Below are 23,068 nucleotides of genomic sequence, written 5' to 3'. Positions count from 1 at the left end.
AAAAGAGTGAAAGAGGCTCGCTTGGATCGCGGCTGTAACGACCAAACACCTTCCACACAGTAGAGCCTGAATTATGGTTCTGCGTTAAATCGACGCAGACCTACGGCGTAGGGTACGTGGCGACGCGCAACGTACGGTGCGTGTCGCCGCGTACCCAACGCCGTAGGCTCTGCGTCGATTTAACGCAGAACCATAAACAGCCTTAAACCACAAACACTCACACAGACCGGGTCCGATCAAAACACGGGTTTTATTCCCCACTTCTCCAGCTAAACGCAGTTGCTGGCCAGCTCTCTGCGGTGCAATTAACCCCAATCTTCAGATAAAACTAGTTTGTTGAGGAAAAGATATTAACTCTTATTTGTAGCTGCAGAGGAAAAAAATAATCTCACGAGGAAAACAAAAACATTGCTCACGCCTCGGAGCCTCTTCAACATAATATAGCAGTCAAAAGAAAAGAAAAGAGAAGTAAGAGGGATACAAAACATGTACTGTATGTTGTACTATTATACAAATTTATTGAAACACATGGCTCTTCAGTAGAGATTTCATATGAATCCAGACCATTAATAATCATTATTTTCTCCATATACCGCTCCCTGGCTTCCTTGTTTAAGGTATCCCGGTAAATTCCAGTTCCTTTCCAGCAGTTTAACATCTTTTTTTTTGCGTTCCGTCTGTTCACTTGGTGAAACAGAAAAGCGTCCCGTCTTCTCTCAAAACAAATGCATGCGACGGGACAGGAGTTTTCCGGCAGTACGCGCTGGTGCTCATGGGAAATGTAGTGTTCTTTCTGGTAAAACACTACCGCTTTGGTCCAAAGGAGCCGCCAAACTCAACAAAAGCTGAAAGTTACGTTGTGCTGCTTTAATGTTTAATTTTATCTCCTGTTTTCTCTTTGTTTTCATTTTCAATGTTTAACTCTTAAAATAACTGTAATGTCTAATGCTGCCGATCGACCGGGTCTGTATCGACCGGGTCCGTATTGACCAGGTATTGATCGTTCTCTCTCTCTCTCTCCGGTCCAGACGGGCTCTTCGGTGGTTCCGTAGAGTCGTCATCTCTGCTGCTGCAGCTCGTCCTCGACTGCCTCTGCAAGCTGTTCCTGTACGACACGCAGCGCTTCCTGAGCCGGGACCGGGCCCAGGTCCTGCTGGGCCCGCTGGTGGAGCAGCTGGAGAACCGGCTGGGCGGAGAGCAGCGGTACCGGGACCGGGTCACCCACAACCTGGTTCCCTGTCTGGGCCAGTTCTCGGCGGCGCTGGCCGACGAGTCGCTGTGGAAGAACCTGAACTACCAGGTCCTGCTGAAGACCCGGCACGCCGACGCCAAGGTGAGCTGGACCCGGTTACTGAAACATTGGGAATATTCCGTTTACATGGTAATTAATCATTCAGGATATCTGGATCAAACCAGCGACGCACGGAGAACATCATGACGCAATTCCCGTCATTTCTGCTTCTTCTTCCTGTATCCAAATTCAAAACAAATGCTGCTTCGTGCAACTTTTCGCTCACTTTCTTGTAAATCTTCTATCCCGGTACTTTCTACCGTCTACAAATGCAGAAATGTTCATATCCTTCATTACATTTATGAAGTGATTAGTTTCCTCCTGGTCTTGTGTTTCTCCGTGTTTATAAGAACTTCCTGGACTCAAAAGACCAGGATTGTGAACAGAGCATGCGCGGAAAACAAATTCCTGTTCCGTTTGATGAGGATATTCCGTTTGGCGTTTACATGACTGAATATTCAGGTTTTAAAAGGAGTAACCCAGGGCTCATATTGGGGTTATTCAAAGGGGTTATTGGTGTTTACATGGCCGTGCAAATTCGGGTTATTGCCAATATTCGGGTTTTAAAAGGGTTATTGATGCTGGAAACACAGTCACAGTGAATCAAAGAGATAAGGACAACTATTGTGCAAAAAAAAAATAATCACACACACGAAGAAAAGAGCGCTGAAAGTTCACGACTGCTTCACGAACCGGAACTGGAAATGCGTTGCTACCAAGCGAACCAATCACAGCCCTCTCGGTCTGCGTCGCTTCAACGTGTAGTTACATTTCCGGAGGTGACGTCAGGCTACGGCGTAAGCCTGAATTCTGGTTCTGTGTTAAACCTAAGCCGTAGGGTACGCGGCTACGCGGGAGTCTCTCCGTAGCCTACGCCGTAGCCTGACGTCACCTCCCAAAAAGTGTAACTACACGTTGCTTGGTTCGCTTGGTTCGCTTGGTAGCAACGCAGTTCCGGTTCCGGTTCTCTCTCGGTCGCCATTGTTCACTGTGACCGGAAAAGCCGGAAGCTGAACAAAGAATCAACTAGAGACGACGATAACAATAAAATTGTTGTAATTCAGCCACATTGGAGGGTTTTCCAGCATGAATCGCCTTTTCTTTTCTCTGGAAAAGAACGCAACCCCCTGGTGCTCTGGGGAGATATTGCACCACGGGAAATGGAGTGACGGAGAAGTCCGAAGGGTTCACGACGGCGTCACGGCAACGGTGTAGGCTCTGCGTTGGTTTAACGCAGAACCATAAATCAGGCTGTAGGCTACAGAGAGCCTCCCGCGCAGCCGCGTACCCTAAAACCCCGCGTTTTGGGGGTGGAGTCAGTCCCCAGGCTCCGCCCCCTCACAGGTGACCTCTGCGTGACCTCTAACGGTGAACTCCTGTCCTCAGGTTCGGTTCTCGGCCCTGCTGGTGCTGACGGAGCTGGCGTCCAAGCTGAAGGAGAACTACGTGGTTCTGCTGCCGGAGACCATCCCCTTCCTGGCAGAGCTGATGGAGGGTGAGAGCACACACACGCACGCACGCACGCACGCACGCACGCACGCACGCACACACACACACACACACACACACACACCCCTCTCCAGCGGCTGACGGAGGTCTCTGTTGCAGATGAGTGTGAGGAGGTGGAGCAGCAGGTCCAGCGGGTCGTCCAGGACATGGAGAACATCCTGGGGGAACCGCTGCAGAGCTACTTCTAACGCCGCTGGAAATGTATTTTTATGTTTTTATCTACAATAAATCCTGTTTTCTGAGATTCTGGACTCGTGTTGTTGCTTTTAATAATAATAATTATTATATTTGAATCAAATCTCAGGCCACGTTTCCACATAGCCGGGTATTTACCAAAACGGATATTTCCCCCTCTACGTTTTGAAAAATACCATCATTTACAGGAACCTGCATAAATAGCTGTTAAGGTGCTATGAGCAGCCAAACCTACAGGGGGCAGTGTAACGAGAAGATAAAGTAATGCTAGCCAATCAGAATCCTGGAAAAAAACATCAACAAATGACACGAGTAACTTCCAGTTACTTCCAAGATGAACGAGAGTCTTTGGTTTGGAGTGACAGAGAAGTGGAGTTACTTTTAAGTGTGACTTTAGAATATAAAACAAGTAAAATACAAGAAAATATTGACGGTGGCCAAACTAATTGTAAACACAGGTCGCACAAATGACGCTGGTGACGTTTCTGTCTCATAATGTGACGTTCTGAAGCCTAAATCTCCGTTTGCCTCTGTTTAGTCTGGTGACTGAGCTTCATTTTCGTGTAAACGAACGGCTAAAACGCATGAAAACGCCAGCGTTTTTGCTACGTGTAAACGGGGCCTCAAAGTGCTACAATAAAAACAAGTAAAAAAAAAAAAGCAGCAAAAATAAGATGGACGAAAATTGCAATTGCTTTCAAACACCGAGCAGGTCTTCCTGCGGCCACCAGGGGGCGCTGGACCTGTCTGGGTCGCGATGCAAACGGGTTTTCTCACTAGTTTTCATGTTTAAAATTTTAGAAACTTAATATTTTTCTTTATTTTACAAATGTTTTAAATGTTTATTATTTTTCTAAAATGGGAAACTATTTATCTCTTCTTTTTTTTTCCAAATAAGAACCAATATTCAGTACAGATACTGAATAAATACTGAACTTAAGTTAGTCAAACTAAACATGTTTTTACTCCACTTATGAGTCTGTAAAGGTTTTAAAAGTCGGTTTTGTTTAAACTCCTTCTTAAAAGCAATAAATTATGGTTTCGTACCAGTTCATTTATATTAACGGACGTAGAACTTAACCACAAATGATTAGGTTGATAAAGTAAATAAAAGTGTGTTTTTAGTAAAGTGCAACACAAATATTTAAAGTAAATAAACAATAAAATTACTGTTAGAATCGTGTCTTTATTAACATTTTAGATGGATAATCTACAATAAAATCTTTAGAAACAGGAAAGCGTTGATGTTTACTGATGGACTGACGAAACGGTTCTGGGTACCGATTAACGTACGGTTGGTTCCTGGAGGATATTTAACTGGACACGAGTGAAACTGTCACCAGTGGAAACTTATTTAACTGATGGACGTTTGCTCGTCTGCAGGGACGGAACCACGGATTTCAGGGCCAAAGGTCGTTTCTACGGTTTTAACAAAGATCTGGGAACTATTTTGGACCCGTTACTCTGACGGAACTATTTGAAACCCGTTACTCTGATGGAACTATTTGGGACCCGTTACTTTTTTTTTTTTTTTTTTTTATTTATGTTTATTTGATATGCACATAGCAATTACATTGGACAAACCAGATTCATTGTTTAAGTGTTTTAGCACAAGTGCTAATTCGCAACACTTGTCCATAGGCAGCTTTTGAAAAGAATAGAGAGCAATAAAATATTAAGATAACAAGAATGGGGGAAAAAAAGAAAAGAAATAAAAATAATAAAATAAATAAATGAAAAATGAAAAAAAAAAAAAAACAACAAAACAATTGGAAAGGAAATCAAAGAAATACAATTAATTTTCAATTAGAAACATAAAAAGACAACAAAGCAAGCAGTCAACAAGTTAAGAACTATTCATGTGTCACTGTTGATTAGATTTTAACCACTGTTTGAGTCCTTTGTTAAAAGCTTTTGTATTGGTCTCTAATTTTAACTCAGTGGGTAGAGAGTTCCAAAGTTTTGCCCCCTTTACAGAGAGCAGACTGGCAGAAAGAAGTGTTGCATTGTGGGATGAGACAGTCACCGCTAGTGGATGCTCGTGTGGTCGCTCTGACGGAACTATTTGAAACCCGTTACTCTGATGCAGGGGTCGGCAACCCAAAATGTTTTAGAGCCATATTGGACCAAAAACACAAAAAACAAATATGTCTGGAGCCGCAAAAAATTAAAAGTCTTGTATAAGCTTTTCATTATGCACTTCGAGAAAAAAAGTCGAAATGTCGTGAAAAAAGTTAAAATGTCAAGAAAAAAGTCGAAATGTGGGAAAAAAGTAAAAATTTTGAGAAAAAAGTCAAAATGTCGAAAAAAAAGTCAAAATTTCTAAAAAAAAGTCGAAATGTTGAGAAAAAAGTCAAAATGTCAAGAAAAAAGTCGAAATGTGGGAAAAAAGTAAAAATTTTGAGAAAAAAGTCAAAATGTTGAGAAAAAAGTCAAAATGTTGAGAAAAAACTCGAAATGTTGAGAAAAAAGTCAAAATGTCGAGAAAAAAGTCAAAATTTCGAGAAACAAGTTGAAATGTCGAGATTAAAAAGGAAAGGAAAAAGGAAGAAAAAGAGGGAAAAAAAGGAACAAAAGAGGAAAAAAAGAAGAAAAAAAGGAAAAAAAGAAGAATAAAAAGGTCAAACATTTTTGAAAAAGCTCCAGGGAGCCACTAGGACGGCGCTAAAGAGCCGCGGGTTGCTAACCCCTGCTCTGATGGAACTAATTTGGACCCGTTACAACAAGCAAAGTCATCGTAGATGTTCTAGTTCATGATGAATGCTTCACACATGACGACCCAGAACCAGAACCAGGTCAGAGTTTGTTTGAATAAACTTGGACTTGAAACTGGGGCCTCCGTGTTGCGTAATCGTGACGTCACGGCCCATCAGGTGGAGGCCTCGCCTCCTCCCGGCCCTATCATGCAGCCCTCCTGATGTGTCACAGTCTTCTCTGGGTAGTGTTTGGTTTCACCTGCTAAGCTTCCGAATGCCAAAGTAAGAGCCGTGTTTCAGGATGGCTTAACTTCCATCCCACCAGCCACATTTTATTGGCTCAATTTCGTGACAGATATTGAGTGGACAAAAGTTTGGTCGTTACCACAAAGATTCTTCCTAACAAATAAAGTCAAAGAGATCTCTTTTAAATTGATACACAAATTCTACCCTGTAAAACAATATTTATCTAAATTTAAGAAGGATATAGACGTTAATTGTTCTTTTTGCCAAAAATATCCTGAGACTTATTCCCACTTATTTTGGTTATGTGAATTCAGTTATAAATTCTGGAGGGACTTCCACAAGTATATTGTTGATTCTGTCTTTTCTGATTTTCATCTTTATTTTAAGAATGTTATTTTTGGTTTTCATAATTTTAATCACAAAGATAGGGACGCTTTCTTTTTTATTAATCTGTTTTTATTTTTAGCTAAATTTCACATACACAAGTCCAAATTCATCCGCAGAAAACCTGAACTCCTTGTACTTAAAAAAGAACTTGATCTATATATAAGGACAATTTACTCATCAAAAAACAAAAAGGCACATAAAAACCATCGGCATCTGTAAATCGTTCAATTTGACTACATGAAACCTACTCTCGCACATTATGTTGTCTTTATTTTTATTTATGTTTAATTTACATTCAACTGTCTTGTTCTTTATATATTCTTTTGTTTATTTCTTTTCTATATGGTGCTCGAATGTCTGTATTTGTATGTTACCCTTGTTCTTAATTTTGCATTGTATTTATTTTAAATAATAAAAAAAAAAAAAAAAAAAAGCCTCCTCCCGGCCCGTGACGTCACCGGCTTTAAAAGGACTCGCGGGCGGGCGCGTGCAGGTGAGTCTTCAGCATGAGCGGCGCGAGGAGGTCTGTGTGGGGGCTCGCGCTGAGCCTTCATCACCTTCACCATCATCCTCATCATCATCCTCACCGTCACCTGTCCGTCGGGATCGTCGGCGCCCCCTTCTCCAAAGGACAGGTGAACCACCCGTCCCTTGAAATACGGAATTGTTCCGTAATTGGGAATTAAAAGTTGCGTTCCGTATTGAACCAATACTGACATATATGCTCTTATTTATTAATGTCGTAATCTACAGGTGAAGGTCGGAAAATTTGAATATATTGCTAAACTTAATTCGTAGTAAATTCAACTAAAGGTGAAACAAATATATTATTTATTATTTAAGATAGGCTATTCCTTCTTCTTTTCATAATTTCTTTTGTGTTAATTCCGATATTCATTCTTATGCCACAAGGCACAAAGATGATTTTAATTTACCATTTTGTAGAACTGGTAAACATCAATCTTTCACCACTTGTGGAATTCACTCAATAAATCTCTTAAATCATCACCATCCTTGCCAATATTCAAAAAACATTTAAACTTTTCTTATTATTTCATCTTTGTAATGTTCATTATTTGATCTGAGTTACATTTTCTGGTGTTTTTTTTTTTTTTTTTACTCTCCCTTGTGTAGCTTTTGTTTTGTGTTTTATTCATATATGGAAAGGATTCTATAGAAGCCACCAGGCTTCTTCCTTTCCTTGCATGTTATTTCATGCATATATTCAGTTGCTAGTATGGTTGTCTGTCTGTACAGTCGTGCAAGTTCAATGCTATTAAGGCACTTTAAACTTTAAATCAAAGCATTTTGTTTTTTTATATAAAATAAATACATTTCTATGCAGAAGTTTTGGGGATGTCACTTTTTTTGGCACCTGCACTGCTGAAGCGGGGCGTCCCTTTTTTCTATTTCTGCACCTGTGCAGCCCGCGTGCACTAAACCTGCCTTAGTGCCCCTAAGTTACCTATTATAATAATATTCATTTATGCTGTTTTAAGTATGTTTTACACTCCTTTTAGTTCAGTTCATGTCTTGTTTATTGTGCTTAGTTTTCAGCTCCAGTGTTCTCCTCATTGAGGTGTTCTGCCAATTTCTACTGCTTTGCCAAAAAATGCTACCTAATGGTTTTCTACCTTTGTAGAGCTACAATTTTACTGTTTTACTCTCTAAACCACTTCCTTGTCGCTTGCCAGGCCGTCATTGTAAATAAGAATGTTCTTAATGACCTGCCTGGTTAAACAAAGGCCAATGACTGAATGAATATCTACGGAAGAGTATTAGGGACAGGCAGGAGCAAAATAAAAATAATATTTTAGAGGAGGAAGGTTTTTTTTTCATTATGCACTTGTGGAAAAAAGTCGAAATGTTGAGATTAATGTCGAAGTACAATTTCGAGAAGAAGTCGAAATGTATTTCAACTTTATTCTCGAAATTCCGACATTATTCACGAAATTTCGACTTTATACATGAAATTTGACTTTATTCTTGAAATTGTATTTCAACATTAATCTCGACATTTCGACTTTTTTCTCAAAGTGCACAATAAAAAAAAAATCTTCACCTCTCAAATAAGTTTTTTCTCCTGCATGGCCCTAATACTCTTCCGTAAATATCAAATAAAGCGATATTTTTTATCGTATAATGTTGACAAAGTGTAATGCAATTCATGTCATGGGTAATGTATTTTGATGGATCAAATAATCAACATCCCATATCATCCATTTTACATCGTGCAAGAAATGATGAGCGCGGTAATCAAACTTTGAAAATCATCTGTGCGCATGCGTAGAATCTCAAAGTAGCATTTCTCGGCAGGTAGCAAGGATTGGCAGAACATGGGTCCTCCACGCCGGGAGCTTAGTCTGCCTGCAGGGGGCCGTCCTGGTCTGGATAGTTGGGGGTCCTACTATCAATATGACTCTGTCCTTCACAGGATAAGTAAAATGGATCACTGCAAAAACTCAAAATCTTAACAAGAATATTTGTCTTATTTCTAGTTAAAATGTCTCATTTTAGTAAAAAAAATCTCATTACACTTAAAACAAGACTCATCACTGGAAAAAACAATTTTCACCTGTTTCAAGTAGATTTTCACTTAAAATAAGTGGAAAATCTGCCAGTGGAACAAGATTTTTTTGCTTGTAATGAGAATATACATCTTGTTCCACTGGCAGACTTTTCTACTTATTTCAAGTGAAAATGTACTTGAAACAGGTGAAAATGGTCAAATAAGTTATTTTTCTGGTGTTATTTTTCTGGTGACTCTAAATGTTGAAATAGCAGTAAAACCACATTCATTGATGAAATGACATAAGGGATGGAAAGGAGGGATGACAGTTTTACAGGGGGGGATGATTTGGACCATTTTTATTTCATCCCCCCTCAACTCCAGTACTGGTTAACTCCATTTTTACCACAAGGGTGGTTGCCGGGGGTGTGTATGCATCTGTATATCAGTCTGCTGTGTGTGTGTGTGTGTGTGTGTGTGTGTGTGTGTGTGTGTGTGTGTGTGTGTGTGTGTGTGTGTGTGTGTGTGTGTGTGTGTGTGTGTGTGTGTGTGTGTGTGTGTGTGTGTGTGTGTGTGTGTGTGTGTGTGTGTGTGTGTACGGGGAGTGGGGGGTCCAGGGGGATTGTTTCTTTTTACTTATTAATGTAAAGCACTTTGTGTTGCACTCTCCCTGTATGAAAAGTGCTATATAAATAAATAAAGTAAAGTTAAACGTGTCCGTGTCTCCACAGGCCCGACCAGGAGTGGAGGGGGGGCCAGACCGGATCAGAACCGCAGGGCTGCTGGAGGGGCTGCAGCAGCTGGGTGGGTCCTGGTTCTGGTCCAGACCTGGTCCTGGTTCTGGTCTATAGACCTCCGGGTCCAGACCTGCAGGAGGGTCCTGGTTCTGGTCCTGGTTCTGGTCCAGACCTGGTCCTGGTTCTGGTCTCTGATCAGTTTTTTGGAGCTTGATCAGCACGGAGGTTTTATTGAAGAAGAGTTTAACCCTTGTGGTGTCTTTGGGTCAAAATGACCCAATTCTTCTCTCCTTCTTTCCTCCTGCTCTCTCCTTCCTTCTTCCTTTCCTCTTTTCCTCGTTTTTTAACCTCCTTTACTCTTTTTTCTTCCTACCTCCCTTTTGTCATTCGTCACTTTATTACCTTCTTTGCTTTTCCTTCCTTCTTTCCTTCCTTTGTCCCTTCTTTCCATCTTTTCTCCCTTCCTTACTCCCTTTACTACTTCCTTCTTTTCTCCTTTCTTCCTTACTTCCTTCTTTCCTTCCTCCATCTTTTTCTCCCTTTTTTACTCCCTTCCTTACTCCCTTTCCTACTTCCTTCCTTCCTTCTTTTCTCCTTTCTTCCTTACTTTCCTTCTTTCCATCTTTTTTCCCTTCCATCTTTTCTCCCTTCACCCTCCCTTGACCCAAAGACAGCACAAGGATTAACAACAATAATAATTATTGTTCACCTGTTTTAATTGATTGATATTAATGTTATTAACTGTTTTATTTGATTGATATTAATGTTATTAACTGTTTTATTTGATTGATATTAATGTTATTAACTGTTTTATTTGGACAAATCTGGAATTAGTTTATTTGACCCTAAAAGTCCCCTGAGGGACATTTGTGAAGATTTAGGACTAAATAAATAAAGTTGAGCTGAACTGAAGGTTTATATTATCTCTTAAACTCCTGCAATAGTACTTTAATAACTTTAATAACTTAAAATGACAATTTTATCAGATCTGTTTCAGTTTTAACTGAAATAAAATAGATACATTTTAAACCTGGAACCAGGAGGCAGATCGTCCTCTAGTGTCCTGTAGGCGTCCTGACCGGTTCCCGTCCTCGTCTTCTACCGTCCCGTAGACCAGTGATCTCCAACCCCCGGGCCCCGGCCCCGTACCGGGACGTGGGTCATTTGGTACCGGGCCGCACAGAAAGAAAAAATAATTTCTGTAGCCCCGACTGATACACCTGATACAAACACACCGTAAGAGCTCTAAAGGAATAAAATAAAATAAGAGTTAGTCTCTCTACATTCATATAAATTTCATTTAACTTAAATACAGACCGACACAGCATCTGCTCGCTCGGTAATAACAGCTACCGTTAACACAATACATGAGTAACCATAGCAACCAAACTCAAGCTGGACATAAATACGGCATAACATTTGCAAAGAAAACAAATCCTTATCAGCACGTGCTTTTTGTGTCAGTTAGGCACCACTTTAGCATTTAGCATTCCACACTCGTTTAGTCTTTCAGACAAACTTTTTACTGCCGTTAAACTTTTACCGTTAAAGTCCGAAGTGACGGATGTTTACAGCCTTCAAAATAAAAGCACTAAATATCAGTCTCCTTAATATATAACAAATAAAATAAAAGCCTGGCTTTAAATAACGTTAATGAGAAAACAAACATAAAAACACATTTATAGAAATACTCATATTAAAGGTAATTTAAATTTCCAATATTTTATTTAATTTTTTCGAAAATTATGTTTTATTATTATTATTATTATTATTATTATTATTACTATTACTATTACTATTACTATAGCGAAAATACCACAGTTTTTAATGCCGATGTTGTCATTTTATTTAGTTTTTATCAGCTACACCTTTAGATTGGGCCGTGAAAATATTGTCAGACATTAAACCGGTCCTGGTTCAGAAAAGGTTGGAGACCAGTGCCGTAGACGTCCCGCAAAGTTCCTGTCCTCGTCTTCTACCGCCTCGTAGGCGTCCTGCCCGGTTCTCTAAAGACTCTGTCTCGGTTTCCGATCAAGCGTAGCTCCGAGCTGGGTGAAGGTTGAAGGTTGCAGGAAACAAAGTCGGTTAATGTTCTGAGAAGTTGTGTAAATTTTGACCCGAGTCATCCTCGGTTTCATTCCTGGAAACACGATCTGACCTTTGACCTTTGACCTTCTCTCCCGTAACAACACGCTGCTGAAATCTGCAACGGTCCAGTTCCACAAGTTACATGGTGACCATTTACAGAGTCAGTGAATGCATCACCATTTACAGAGTCAGTGAATGCATCAGCGTTTACAGAGTCAGTGAATGCATCACAGTTTACAGAGTCAGTGAATGCATCACCGTTTACAGAGTCAGTGAATGCATCACCGTTTACAGAGTCAGTGAATGCATCACCGTTTACAGGGTCAGTGAATGCATCACCGTTTGCAGAGTCAGTGAATGCATCACCGTTTACAGAGTCAGTGAATGCATCACCGTTTACAGAGTCAGTGAATGCATCACCGTCTACAGAGTCAGTGAATGCATCAGCGCTGCAGCTGCTGTTAGACTCCATCCAGTTGGTGTTTGAACATCCGACAGGTTTCATCGACTACGATTACATGCAGTCAAAATTCGGGTTATTGCTAATATTCCGGTTACTGAAACATTCAGAATATTCCGTTTACATGGTAATTAATCATTTGGGATATCTGGATCAAACCAGCACACACGGAGAACGTGATGACGCAATTCCTGTCATTTCTGCTTCTTCTTCCTGTATCCAAATTCAAAACAAATGCTGCTTATTTAGTGCACCTCTACGTACTTGGTATACAAAATTATATATATTATTCATTTCATTCAGGCTTACCTTTTCACAGAAGAAATTTTAAGAAAGGTCAAGGTTGTCTTAAAGTTAAGAAAAAAGTCAAGAACAAATTTGAGAACTTTTATTTCAAAAATACCATTTATTCTTATCTAAGTTTTTTCTTAAGAAGAAAGTTGAGAAAATACTTAAGAACTTTTTTGGAAAATATGACTTCTTCTCTTTTTTCTTCTTAAGACTGAACTTAAGAAAAAAATGACACTTAAGAAGATTTTTTTTCCTAAGAATGTTTTGTGAATCCGGCCCCTGAACAAGGTTTTTCATGTTAAAGTGAGTTCCCCGTGTGTTCAGGCTGTGAAGTGAAGGATTATGGGAACCTAACGTTTGAGGACGTGGCCGACGAGACGGCGCTGGGGCGGCTGAAGAGCGTGCGGGCGGTGGGCGGAGCCAACCAGAGGCTTTCAGCGGCCGTAAAGGTGGCGAAGCAGGACGGACACACCGCCGTGGTGCTGGGAGGAGACCACAGGTAGGACACATGCAGACAACCGTTACCACGACACCCGTTACCACGACAACCGTCACCACGGCAACCGCCCATTCACGTTACACACGCGTTTATATTAATGGTTACTACGATAACTGTCGATTCACGTAAAAAGCGTGTTAATATTAAAAGCCTATCAAAAGCCTTGGCCGATGGTATAGCGCAGAACTTAAAGACTTAAAGATGAGCAGGTGGAACAACTCAGACAGGATACAATCAGCGGCCTCAAGCAGATTAACAACACTGCTCTCCCTGGAAAATTGAAGCTATGGTGCTTTCAGTTTGGGCTGCTACCTCCCCTCATGTGACCAATTTCCATCTATGAGGTCACCTTATCTCATGTCAATCGGCTTGAGAGGCTGGTGAATGCCCAAGTGAAGAAGTGGCTTGGGCTGACGAGATGCCTTTCCAGCATAGGCCTGTATGGCAATGGAGCGCTCTCCCTTCCAATCTCAAGCCTGGGGGAGGAGTACAAATGTGCCAAAACAAGGTTGGAAATGACTCTTACAGAATCCCGGGATCCATGCGTCAGAGATGCGGCTCCAAACCTAGCAACGGGGAGGAAATGGAAGCCATCTGCAGCAGTAGCAGTGGCAAAGACCACCCTCAGACACCGGGATATAATGGGACGTGTCCAACATGGCAGAGGGGGGCTTGGCCCAGTGGCGTATCCAGGATATTTTTACTGGGGTGGCCAAGATGGGACACAGAGCCAGACTGGGGTGGCCATACCGGGAGAACCTTTATGAATGGCATGTGATCAAAATGTGTAAATATCACATTGCTTTGCATCAACATCTACACATATGTATAATAACTGAATTCTAGAACTTCATTGAATTGTCAGACTTTTGTTTTGACATTTGACAGTTTTCTATTCCTCTTCCATTTCAACCTATTATGGTAGTTACACATTTTCAGAGCCATTCTCATTGTAGAACATTAAAGTCCTCAACAAAATCAATCTGATAATATCAGGTATAATGTAGGCTACAGGACTGTCTCAAAAAATTAGAATATTGTGATAAAGTTCTTTATTTTTCTGTAATGCAATTTAAAAAAACTAAAATGTCATACATTCTGGATTCATTAGAAATCAACTGAAATATTGCAAGCCTTTTATTATTTTAATATTGCTTATTATGGTTTACAGTTTAAGATTAAGATTCCCAGAATATTCTAATTTTTTGAGATAGGATATTTGAGTTTTCTTAAGCTGTAACTCCACTCTAAATCAACGAATCACCTGAGCTGTCATCATTGATTGACAGGCGTGTCCTCTTGTTTGGGAAGGAGGAGAAGAAAAAAAACTAGGTTATTGTGTTGATGAACTTCATGAACTACCAATCAGGTCTGGGGTGGCCACAGGGTTTCCAATGAGATTTCAGGGGTGGCCCAGGCCACCCCCCAAAATCGCCACTGGCTTGGCCTGGAAGCAACAATACCCACTTGGCAAAAGGCTACTCCGTCTGAACGGCGACACATGGTGGTTGAGGAGGTGCGTAACCAGGAGGAGGCAGCCAGGTGTGCCAAGGCAGTCTCCCAAGCCCAGCAAGGACGCTGGATGAGGTGGGAGGGTGTGGAGAGGAGGAAGATCACGTGGAACAAGATGTGGAGCATGGAGGCTAATAGGCTCAGCTTCATCATCAGAGCCACTTATTATGTCCTGCCCTCTCCAACCAACCTACAGCTCTGGTATGGAGAGGAACCAGCCTGCCTGCAGTGTGCAGCCCCAGCAACCCTCAAACACATCCTGGTGGATTGCAAGACCAGCCTGACCCAAGGAAGATACACCTGGCGCCATAACCATGTGTTGAAGTGCTTGGCTGCCGAACTTGGCACCATCAACGCCATGCCTTTCAACACCCAGACCACCCTCCCACGGAAGACAACATTCATCTGAGAAGGGGGAAAGCGGAGAACCAAGCCATCACCTCCAAACTCAGGCCCACTGGACACAGCCCGGGGTTGGGAAATGCAGGTCGGCCTCATCCAGAAAAACTTTCCCACCAGAAATTGCAGCAACCAACCTGCGCCCAGATTTGGTCCTCTGGTCCAAGTCCTGCCGGCGTGTCTTCATTGTGGAGCTGACTGTCCCGTGGGAGGAAGCCATCGATGAAGCATTTGAAAGAAAAAGGCTGCGCTATGCTAAAGCCGGGCATACACTGTGCGATTATCGGCTCGTTTTGAGCCGATTTTCCAGTCGTGCGACTTTTTTTTGATCGGGCACGATTTTGACCCAATCGTTGCTCGTGCCTCGTGCAGTGTACCTGGGGTAAGGACGAGAGATTAACACCTCACGACGAGCTCCCGATCATGAATCGTGAGGTCGCAAGAAAATCAAGCGTGTTTGAAATCCTGGTCGCTCCTCGTGAAGGAATCACAGTTGAAGCAGCTACGACCCGACTGGACTCATCCTTTCAGAGAGAGCATGTACAATATCTGATGTCACGTCAAAAACTATTATTTGTAGTTTAAGTGTTGCAAATTCACATTACAAATCATGTTTTAATAGAAAAAAAAGACTGCATTTCCACGTACGGTGCGTGTCGCCGCGTACCCTACGCCGTAGGCTCTGCGTTGGTGTAACGCGGAACCATAAATCAGCCTTCAGTGTGTGCGCTGTCTGCTGTTCGGAACTCTTTTTTCTCTTCTCATTTTGCTGGGACGTCGGATCCCTCCGCAGAGACACAACTTTTGCGGTATGCGTTCATTGTTGTCTCTAAAAATGATGCGCAGTGCCCACCCAATCAGAAACGGTACAGATATTTTGGGATTTTTTTAATATAGGCCTATATATATATATAATTATACAAAAATAAAGGATCCCCATAACTTTGATCGGTTGGGCAGGACACACGTTTGGGTGGACACAGCTCACCCCTGCCCCAGAACCGGCCTCGAGTTCCAGTAACAGAAGTCCGACGAGAGGATTATGATCGTATAGTGTGAGCAGACGGAGCATCCGAGCATCGGGTCGTACAGTGTGAGAACATAAATCGCTGTGAACTTTTGAACTCCGCGATCTAATCGTGCAGTTTGAGATGGGGCTGAATCAAACGATTTAAAATAGCGCACAGTGTCTGCCCAGCTTAACCTAGCAGCTGATGCTGAGGCGCGGGGATGGAACGTAAAGGTGTGGCCAGTGGAGGTAAAGGTGTGGCCAGTGGAGGTGGAGCTGCTGCCGAGGCTTTGTAGCCAGCTCCACCACACGGCTCCTGAAGGAAGTTGGGATCAGAGGACTAACAGGCCCAGCGGAAGGCAATAAAACATCTTGCCAAAGCAGCCGAACGGGGCAGTCACTGGCTGTGGCTGAAATGGAGGGACGCAACATGGGCTGTTTGATGACCACGGGGTGCCACCATATGACACACACCCAGGTCTGATCAGCCTGTGGTGGGCCAACCTTGGAACAGGGTGTGTTGTGATAAGAGGCCGAAACACCCGATGAAGTCAAGGCACACAACTGATGACGTGTAGATTTGGTGGCGCCCCGCGATCCTGTCCAAACTCCACCCCACCGACATGTGCGCTAGGAGTTATTGTGCTGATATATTTAGGGATATTAACAGCTAGTCCTATTAGGAATCCAAGGTTACTACGACAACCGTCGATTGACGTTAAAGACACATTTATATTAAAGGTTACTACGACAACCGTCCATTAACGTTAACCCCGTCCTTGGACCTTAGCAGACGCGTCTCACTGTCCTCTCTCTCTCCAGTCTGGCCATCGGCTCCATCCACGGCCACTCGGCGGCCGTGGGCCCGCTGAGCGTCATGTGGGTGGACGCCCACGCCGACGTCAACACGCCGCTGACTTCAGAAACAGGAAACCTCCACGGCCAGCCGCTGTCGTACCTGCTGCACGAGCTGCAGTCCAAGGTGAGCTCCTTCTCTCCGGGTCTCTCTGGGTCCACGTCTCCTCCTGGAGACGGAAACACTCACGTCCTCCCGTTGCAGGTTCCAGCCCTGCCCAACTTCTCCTGGCTGAAGCCGTGCGTGTCGGCCAGAGACGTCGTCTACGTCGGCCTGAGGGACGTGGATCCGGCGGAACAGTGAGTGCTTTTACATGAGAAGTTTAATTCCTCTTTAATTCAGAATTAAAATTGAATCCGATTTAAAATGAGTAAAAATTACCATGTAAACACCTTATTCTGAGTCAAAATGGCCATTCCGAATTCAACTTAATTCCGAAGTAAGTGGCTGGTTTATTCCCATTTTAAATCTGAATAGAATAATTCCACGATCATGTTTACACTCATTCCTCTTTAAATTAATTCCGGTCTTTCTTTCTGCTCGTTCCCTCTCCCGTCTGTCTCCATGACCTTATATTCCTGCTGGGCTGGTTTTCCAAACAAAGTTTCAAGATGCAGCAGCAGTAAACGCTGGTCAAGAGCAGAGACCATTTATTTAATAAATAGCTTGGAGGACCTGGAAATAATTAAAAGAACAGATGGAAACAGGAAACTAGGGCTGGGCGGTATGGATTAAAAAAATTCTCACGATTATTTCTGGCATTTATCCTGATAATGATAAAAAAAAATACCAATACAAAAACGTCATCAACGGGAATTTATCCTTCTTTCTTTCTTTCTTTCTTTCTTTCTTTCTTTCTTTCTTTCTTTCTTTCTTTCTTTCTTTCTTTCTTTCTTTCTTTCTTTCTTTCTTTCTTTCTTTCTTTCTTTCTTTCTTTCTTTTTAGGCTCATTTCTTTCTTTCTTTCTTTCTTTCTTTCTTTCTTTCTTTCTTTCTTTCTTTCTTTCTTTCTTTCTGTCTTTCTTTCTTTCTTTTTAGGCTCATTTCTTTCTTTCTTTCTTTCTTTTTAGGCTCATTTCTTTCTTTCTTTCTTTCTTTTTAGGCTCATTTCTTTCTTTCTTTCTTTCTTTCTTTCTTTCTTTCTTTCTTTCTTTCTTTCTTTCTTTTTAGGCTCATTTCTTTCTTTCTTTCTTTCTTTCTTTCTTTCTTTCTTTCTTTCTTTCTTTTTAGGCTCATTTCTTTCTTTCTTTCTTTCTTTCTTTCTTTCTTTCTTTCTTTCTTTCTTTCTTTCTTTCTTTCTTTCTTTCTTTCTTTCTTTCTTTCTTTCTTTCTTTCTTTCTTTTTAGGCTCATTTCTTTCTTTCTTTCTTTCTTTCTTTCTTTCTTTCTTTCTTTCTTTCTTTCTTTCTTTCTTTCTGTCTTTCTTTCTTTCTTTTTAGGCTCATTTCTTTCTTTCTTTCTTTCTTTTTAGGCTCATTTCTTTCTTTCTTTCTTTCTTTCTTTCTTTCTTTCTTTCTTTCTTTCTTTCTTTCTTTTTAGGCTCATTTCTTTCTTTCTTTCTTTCTTTCTTTCTTTCTTTCTTTCTTTCTTTCTTTCTTTTTAGGCTCATTTCTTTCTTTCTTTCTTTCTTTCTTTCTTTCTTTCTTTCTTTCTTTCTTTCTTTCTTTCTTTCTTTCTTTCTTTCTTTCTTTCTTTCTTTCTTTCTTTCTTTCTTTGGCTCATTTCCTTCCTTCCTTCCTTCCGGTAGTTTAACTTCCGGTCCCCCCCCCTATCCAATCAGAACCTTCCCAACCCCCAGACCTGGAGATGAATTGGAGAAAGACCATCAAACGTGTTTTCCATGTAAACCTCAATTCAGAATTACTATTTCCATGTAAACTCGAAGGAAAATAGTTTAATTCAGAATAATTAATTCCTAATTAAAAAACATCATGTAACCGTGTCCAGTGAGTCCGGAGAGACACCCGGCTGCTCTGGTTGTTAGAATGTGTTTGTCGTCCACAGCTACATCTTGTTAGAATGTGTTTGTCGTCCACAGCTACATCCTGAAGCTGCTGGGCATGAAGGTGTTCTCCATGTCACAGGTGGATCAGCTGGGCATCGCCCGGGTCATGGAGGAGTCATGTGACTACCTGTGTTCCAGGTGACGTCTCCTCATCACGCTCACGACTCCCTGAATATGTTACAGTTGCTTCATCGTCCCATTCATCACTTACTGTGTGGAAATCTGGGGAAATACAGACAAAACAATCACAGACCCCATTTTTATCTCACAAAAAAGAGCCATTAGAGTTATAAACAAAGCAGATTATCAAATGTGCTTAAATTCAGAGATTTAGGCCCCGTTTACACGGAGCAAAAACGGAGGCGTTTTCATGCGTTTTGAAAACCCGAAAACGGAGCTCAAAGTCACTAAAAACGATAATTTCTGAAAACTACGAAAGACTCTCGTTCATCTTGGAAGTAAAGCCTGAATTATGGTCCCGCGTTAAATCAACGCAGAACCTACGGCGTAGGGTACGCGGCGATGCGCGCCGTACGGTGTGCGTCGCCGTGTACCGTACGCCATAGACTCTGCGTTGGTGTAACGCGGAACCATAAATCAGCCTTAACTGGAAGTTACACGTGTCATTTGTTGATGTTTTTTCCAGGATTCTGATTGGCTGGCATGACGTTAACAGCGTATTTATGCGGATTCGTGTAAACGAAGAGATTTTGAAAACGATATCGTGTAAACAATGGGATTTTTCAAAACGTAGAGGGGGAAATATCCGTTTTTGTAAATACCCGGCTATGTGTAAACGGGGCCTCAGTGGACCTTAAAACAGCGCAATTTATGTTTAAAATCAACGATAAAACTCTTCCTGACAGTATTCAGAAGCTCTTCTAAAGCAGAGTTAGAAATATGAACTAAGAGGAACATTTATGTTCAGGAAAACAAAGAACCAACGTTAAACAACGATGATCTCAGTGACAGGAGTTAATCAGTTTAGATACAGAAATGAAAATGTGGAGCATGTTATTACAATTCAAAAGCTCCTATAAATACAAAATGATACATATAAAACAAAGGTATAATACACATACACATGTACCTATGGACATGTGTATGTACGTGTGTGTAGGTGTATGTACTATTGTATTATTGTATTATTGTATTATTGCTTATATAAATACTGTATGGAATGATATTTATTAATGACATTGCACTAGTTTATAAAAGCTTTTATTGTGAAAAGGTTAGGCGTCATAACTTAGGCTTCAGTCTACACCTTTTGGTCCTTGGTTTTTGGTTTTATATATATATATATATATACCAAAAATTATATATATTTATTTGTATAACACTGACGATTTACACCTTTACTTTGGGTTATTTGTGTTGTGGAAATTTAAAGGACCAATAAACTAAACTAAAAAAAAAACCTGCCGTCCGCCCAAAACAACAGTTGGAAAACTCTTTAGCACAATTAACGTTGTATCTCCTTTTAAAGAGCAAAGAAGCCGATTCACCTGAGCTACGACATCGATGCCATCGACCCGTCCGTGACTCCGGCGACGGGAACGCCGGTGGTGGGGGGGCTGACCTACCGAGAGGGCGTCTACATCGCTGAGCACCTGAGCCAGACAGGTACGACCACAGCTTTATCTAGAATAACTTAATTGCTGAGGAAACCATCAGACTGCAGCCGAACCTGTCCCTGATCCAGTCCCCCGTCCTGATGCAGCACCGGGCGACTGTGGGGAGAAAAACCTCCGACAGAACCGGACCAAGGAAGGAATTTCCAATTTTTTATCTGTAGATATTAGGAGACGGGTTTTGAATGCTTTGGTTTTGTCGCAACTGGATTATTGTTCTGTAGTTTGGTCAAATACTTCAGTTAAGAATGTGACATTATATAATATAATATTAATATTATATAATAATATTATTATACTTAATATTATACTTATGACATACATGTATCATTTAGCAACCAAACACCGCTGCATTGCATTGTGGGAAGTTTCTGCTTAGCTAGTGTCCATCAATCCATACTAATACATTTCTCCAGAATGAGTATGGATAGTACATACTATTGTGTACATACTAATGTTTCGGACGCAATAAAAAATCTTGCATACTCATTTTGCTACTCATTAGGGTGGAAGTATGGAATTTCGGACGCAGCCCGGAATTAATTTAAAGAGGAATGAGTGTAAACATGATCGTGGAATTATTCTATTCAGATTTAAAATTGGAATAAACCAACCACTTACTTCGGAATTAAGTCTAATTCGGAATGGCCATTTCCATTCAGAATTAGGTGTTTACATGGTAATTTTTACTCATTTTAAGTCGGATTTAATTTGAATTCTGAATTAAAGAGGAATTAAACTTCCCATGTAAACGCACTGACTGTTAAGACTCAGCCTTGATGTGCAGGAAAGCTCTGGGGTCAGAGGTCACATGACCAGGTGTGGTTCTGTCTAGAACAGGGGTCGGCAACCCAAAATGTTTTAGAGCCATATTGGACCAAAAACACAAAAAACAAATATGTCTGGAGCCGCAAAAAATTAAAAGTCTTGTATCAGCCTTAGAATGAAGACAACACATGCTGCATGTATCTGTATTAGTTAGAACTGGGGGAAGATTTATTTTTCATTATGCACTTCGAGAAAAAAGCTGAAATGTCGAGAAAAAAGTAGAAATGTTGAGAAAAAAGTCGAAATTTCGAGAAAAAAGTAGAAATGTCGAGATTAATGTTGAAGTACAATCTTGAGACAAAAGTCGAAATGTCGAGAAAAAAGTCGAAATGTTGAGAAAAAAGTCGAAATGTCGAGAAAAAAGTCAAAATGTCGGGAAAAAAGTTGAAATGACGAGAAAAAAGTAGAAATTTCGCGAAAAAAGTAGAAATGTCAAGATTAATGTTGAAGTACAATCTTGAGACAAAAGTCGAAATGTCGAGAAAAAAGTCGAAATGTTGAGAAAAAAATCGAAATTTTGAGAAAAAAGTCGAAATTTCGAGAAAAAAGTAGAAATGTCAAGATTAATGTTGAAGTACAATCTTGAGACAAAAGTCGAAATGTCGAGAAAAAAGTCGAAATGTTGAGAAAAAAGTCGAAATGTCGAGAAAAAAGTCAAAATATTGAGAAAAAAGTCGAAATTTTGAGAAAAAAGTCGAAATTTCGAGAAAAAAGTTGAAATATCAAGATTAAAAAGGAAAGGAAAAAGTAAGAAAAAAGATAAGAAAAGAAGAAAAAAATAGAAAAAAGAAGAAAAAAAAGGAAAAAAGAGAAAAAAAGAAGAAAAAAAGGGAAAAAAGGTCAAAAATTTTTTTAAAAGCTCCAGGAGCCACTAGGGCGGTTCCAGAGCCGCGGGTTGCCGACCCCTGGTTTAGAGGAACTAAACTGTGTCTGGTCCCCAGGCCTGCTGTCGGCGGTGGACCTGGTGGAGGTGAACCCCCTGGGGTCAGAGGTCACATGAGCAGGTGTGGTTGTGTTTAACAGGCCTGCTGTCGGCGGTGGACCTGGTGGAGGTGAACCCCCTGCGGGGCCCGACGGACGGAGCCGTCCAGTCCACGGCCAGCACGGCCGTCCACGTGCTGCTCGGCTGTTTCGGGCGTCTGCGTGAAGGAAACCACCTGCCGGACTACCGCCTCCCCGACCCGTAACCATGACGACCAGGACGACCAGGACGTCCTTCTGCTCCTCATTTACACATTTAAAACACAAGGATGATGTGTTTGTTTTATTTAATCTTTGGCAGTAATTTTTATGTGATTTATAAAATATGAACAAAAACCTTGTTGTGTTTCATCAGTTTATTGTAGCGGGAAAGAGGTCGTTTAACCTGGTACTGTCTTCAGGTCAAAATTACCTCATTCTCCTGTTCTCCTTCCTTCCTTCCTTATTTCCTCCTGCTCTCTCCTTCCTTCTCCCATCCTCTTTTCTCCCTTTCTTTCCTTCCTTCCTTCCTTCCTTCCTTCCTTCCTTCCTTCCTTCCTTCCTCCCTCCTGCTCTCTCCTTCTTTCTTCCCTTCCTCTTTCCTTCCTTCCTTCCTTTTCTCCCATCCTCCCTTCCTTCCTTCCTTCCTTCCTTCCTCTTTACTTCCTTCCTTCCTTTTTTCCTCTTCCGTCTTTTCTCCCTTCCTTCTTTCCTCCTGCTCTCCTTCCTTCTTCCCTTCCTCTTTTCTCCCTTCCTTCCTTCCTTCCTTTCTCCCTTCCTTCTTTCCTCCTGCTCTCTTCTTCATTCTTCCCTTCATCTTTTCTCCCTTCCTTCCTTCCTTCTTTTCCTGTTTTCTCCCTCCCTTCCTTTTCTCCCATCCTTCCTTCCATCCATCCATCCTTCCTTCCTTCCTTCCTTCCTTCCATCCATCCATCCTTCCTTCCTTCCTTCCTTCCTTC

At 41.4% G+C, this 23,068-nt stretch overlaps 2 protein-coding genes across 2 annotated transcripts in view; both read left to right on the top strand.

Moving 5' to 3' along the window:
- heatr1 (HEAT repeat containing 1) overlaps window positions 1-3,038 on the top strand; it is a 66,664-nt gene extending 63,626 nt beyond the window's left edge. The window contains 3 exon segments of the mRNA XM_061709175.1: window positions 1,029-1,333; window positions 2,678-2,786; window positions 2,900-3,038. Coding sequence (XP_061565159.1) covers window positions 1,029-1,333; window positions 2,678-2,786; window positions 2,900-2,988 — 503 coding nt within the window. The 3' untranslated portion in view covers window positions 2,989-3,038.
- Window positions 3,039-6,830: 3,792 nt separating this feature from the next.
- Window positions 6,831-22,466, top strand: arg1 (arginase 1). The gene is made up of 8 exons (XM_061709172.1): window positions 6,831-6,959; window positions 9,565-9,637; window positions 12,734-12,908; window positions 16,651-16,810; window positions 16,889-16,983; window positions 18,721-18,825; window positions 20,177-20,313; window positions 22,173-22,466. The coding sequence occupies exons 1-8, from the start codon at window positions 6,831-6,833 to the stop codon at window positions 22,334-22,336; spliced, it is 1,038 nt and encodes a 345-aa protein (XP_061565156.1). The 3' UTR covers window positions 22,337-22,466.
- The last annotated feature ends 602 nt before the right edge of the window (window positions 22,467-23,068 follow it).

Source organism: Cololabis saira, chromosome 19, assembly GCF_033807715.1.
Source record: "Cololabis saira isolate AMF1-May2022 chromosome 19, fColSai1.1, whole genome shotgun sequence".
NCBI lineage: Eukaryota > Metazoa > Chordata > Actinopteri > Beloniformes > Belonidae > Cololabis > Cololabis saira.
This window is presented reverse-complemented; position numbering and strand designations above follow the sequence as displayed.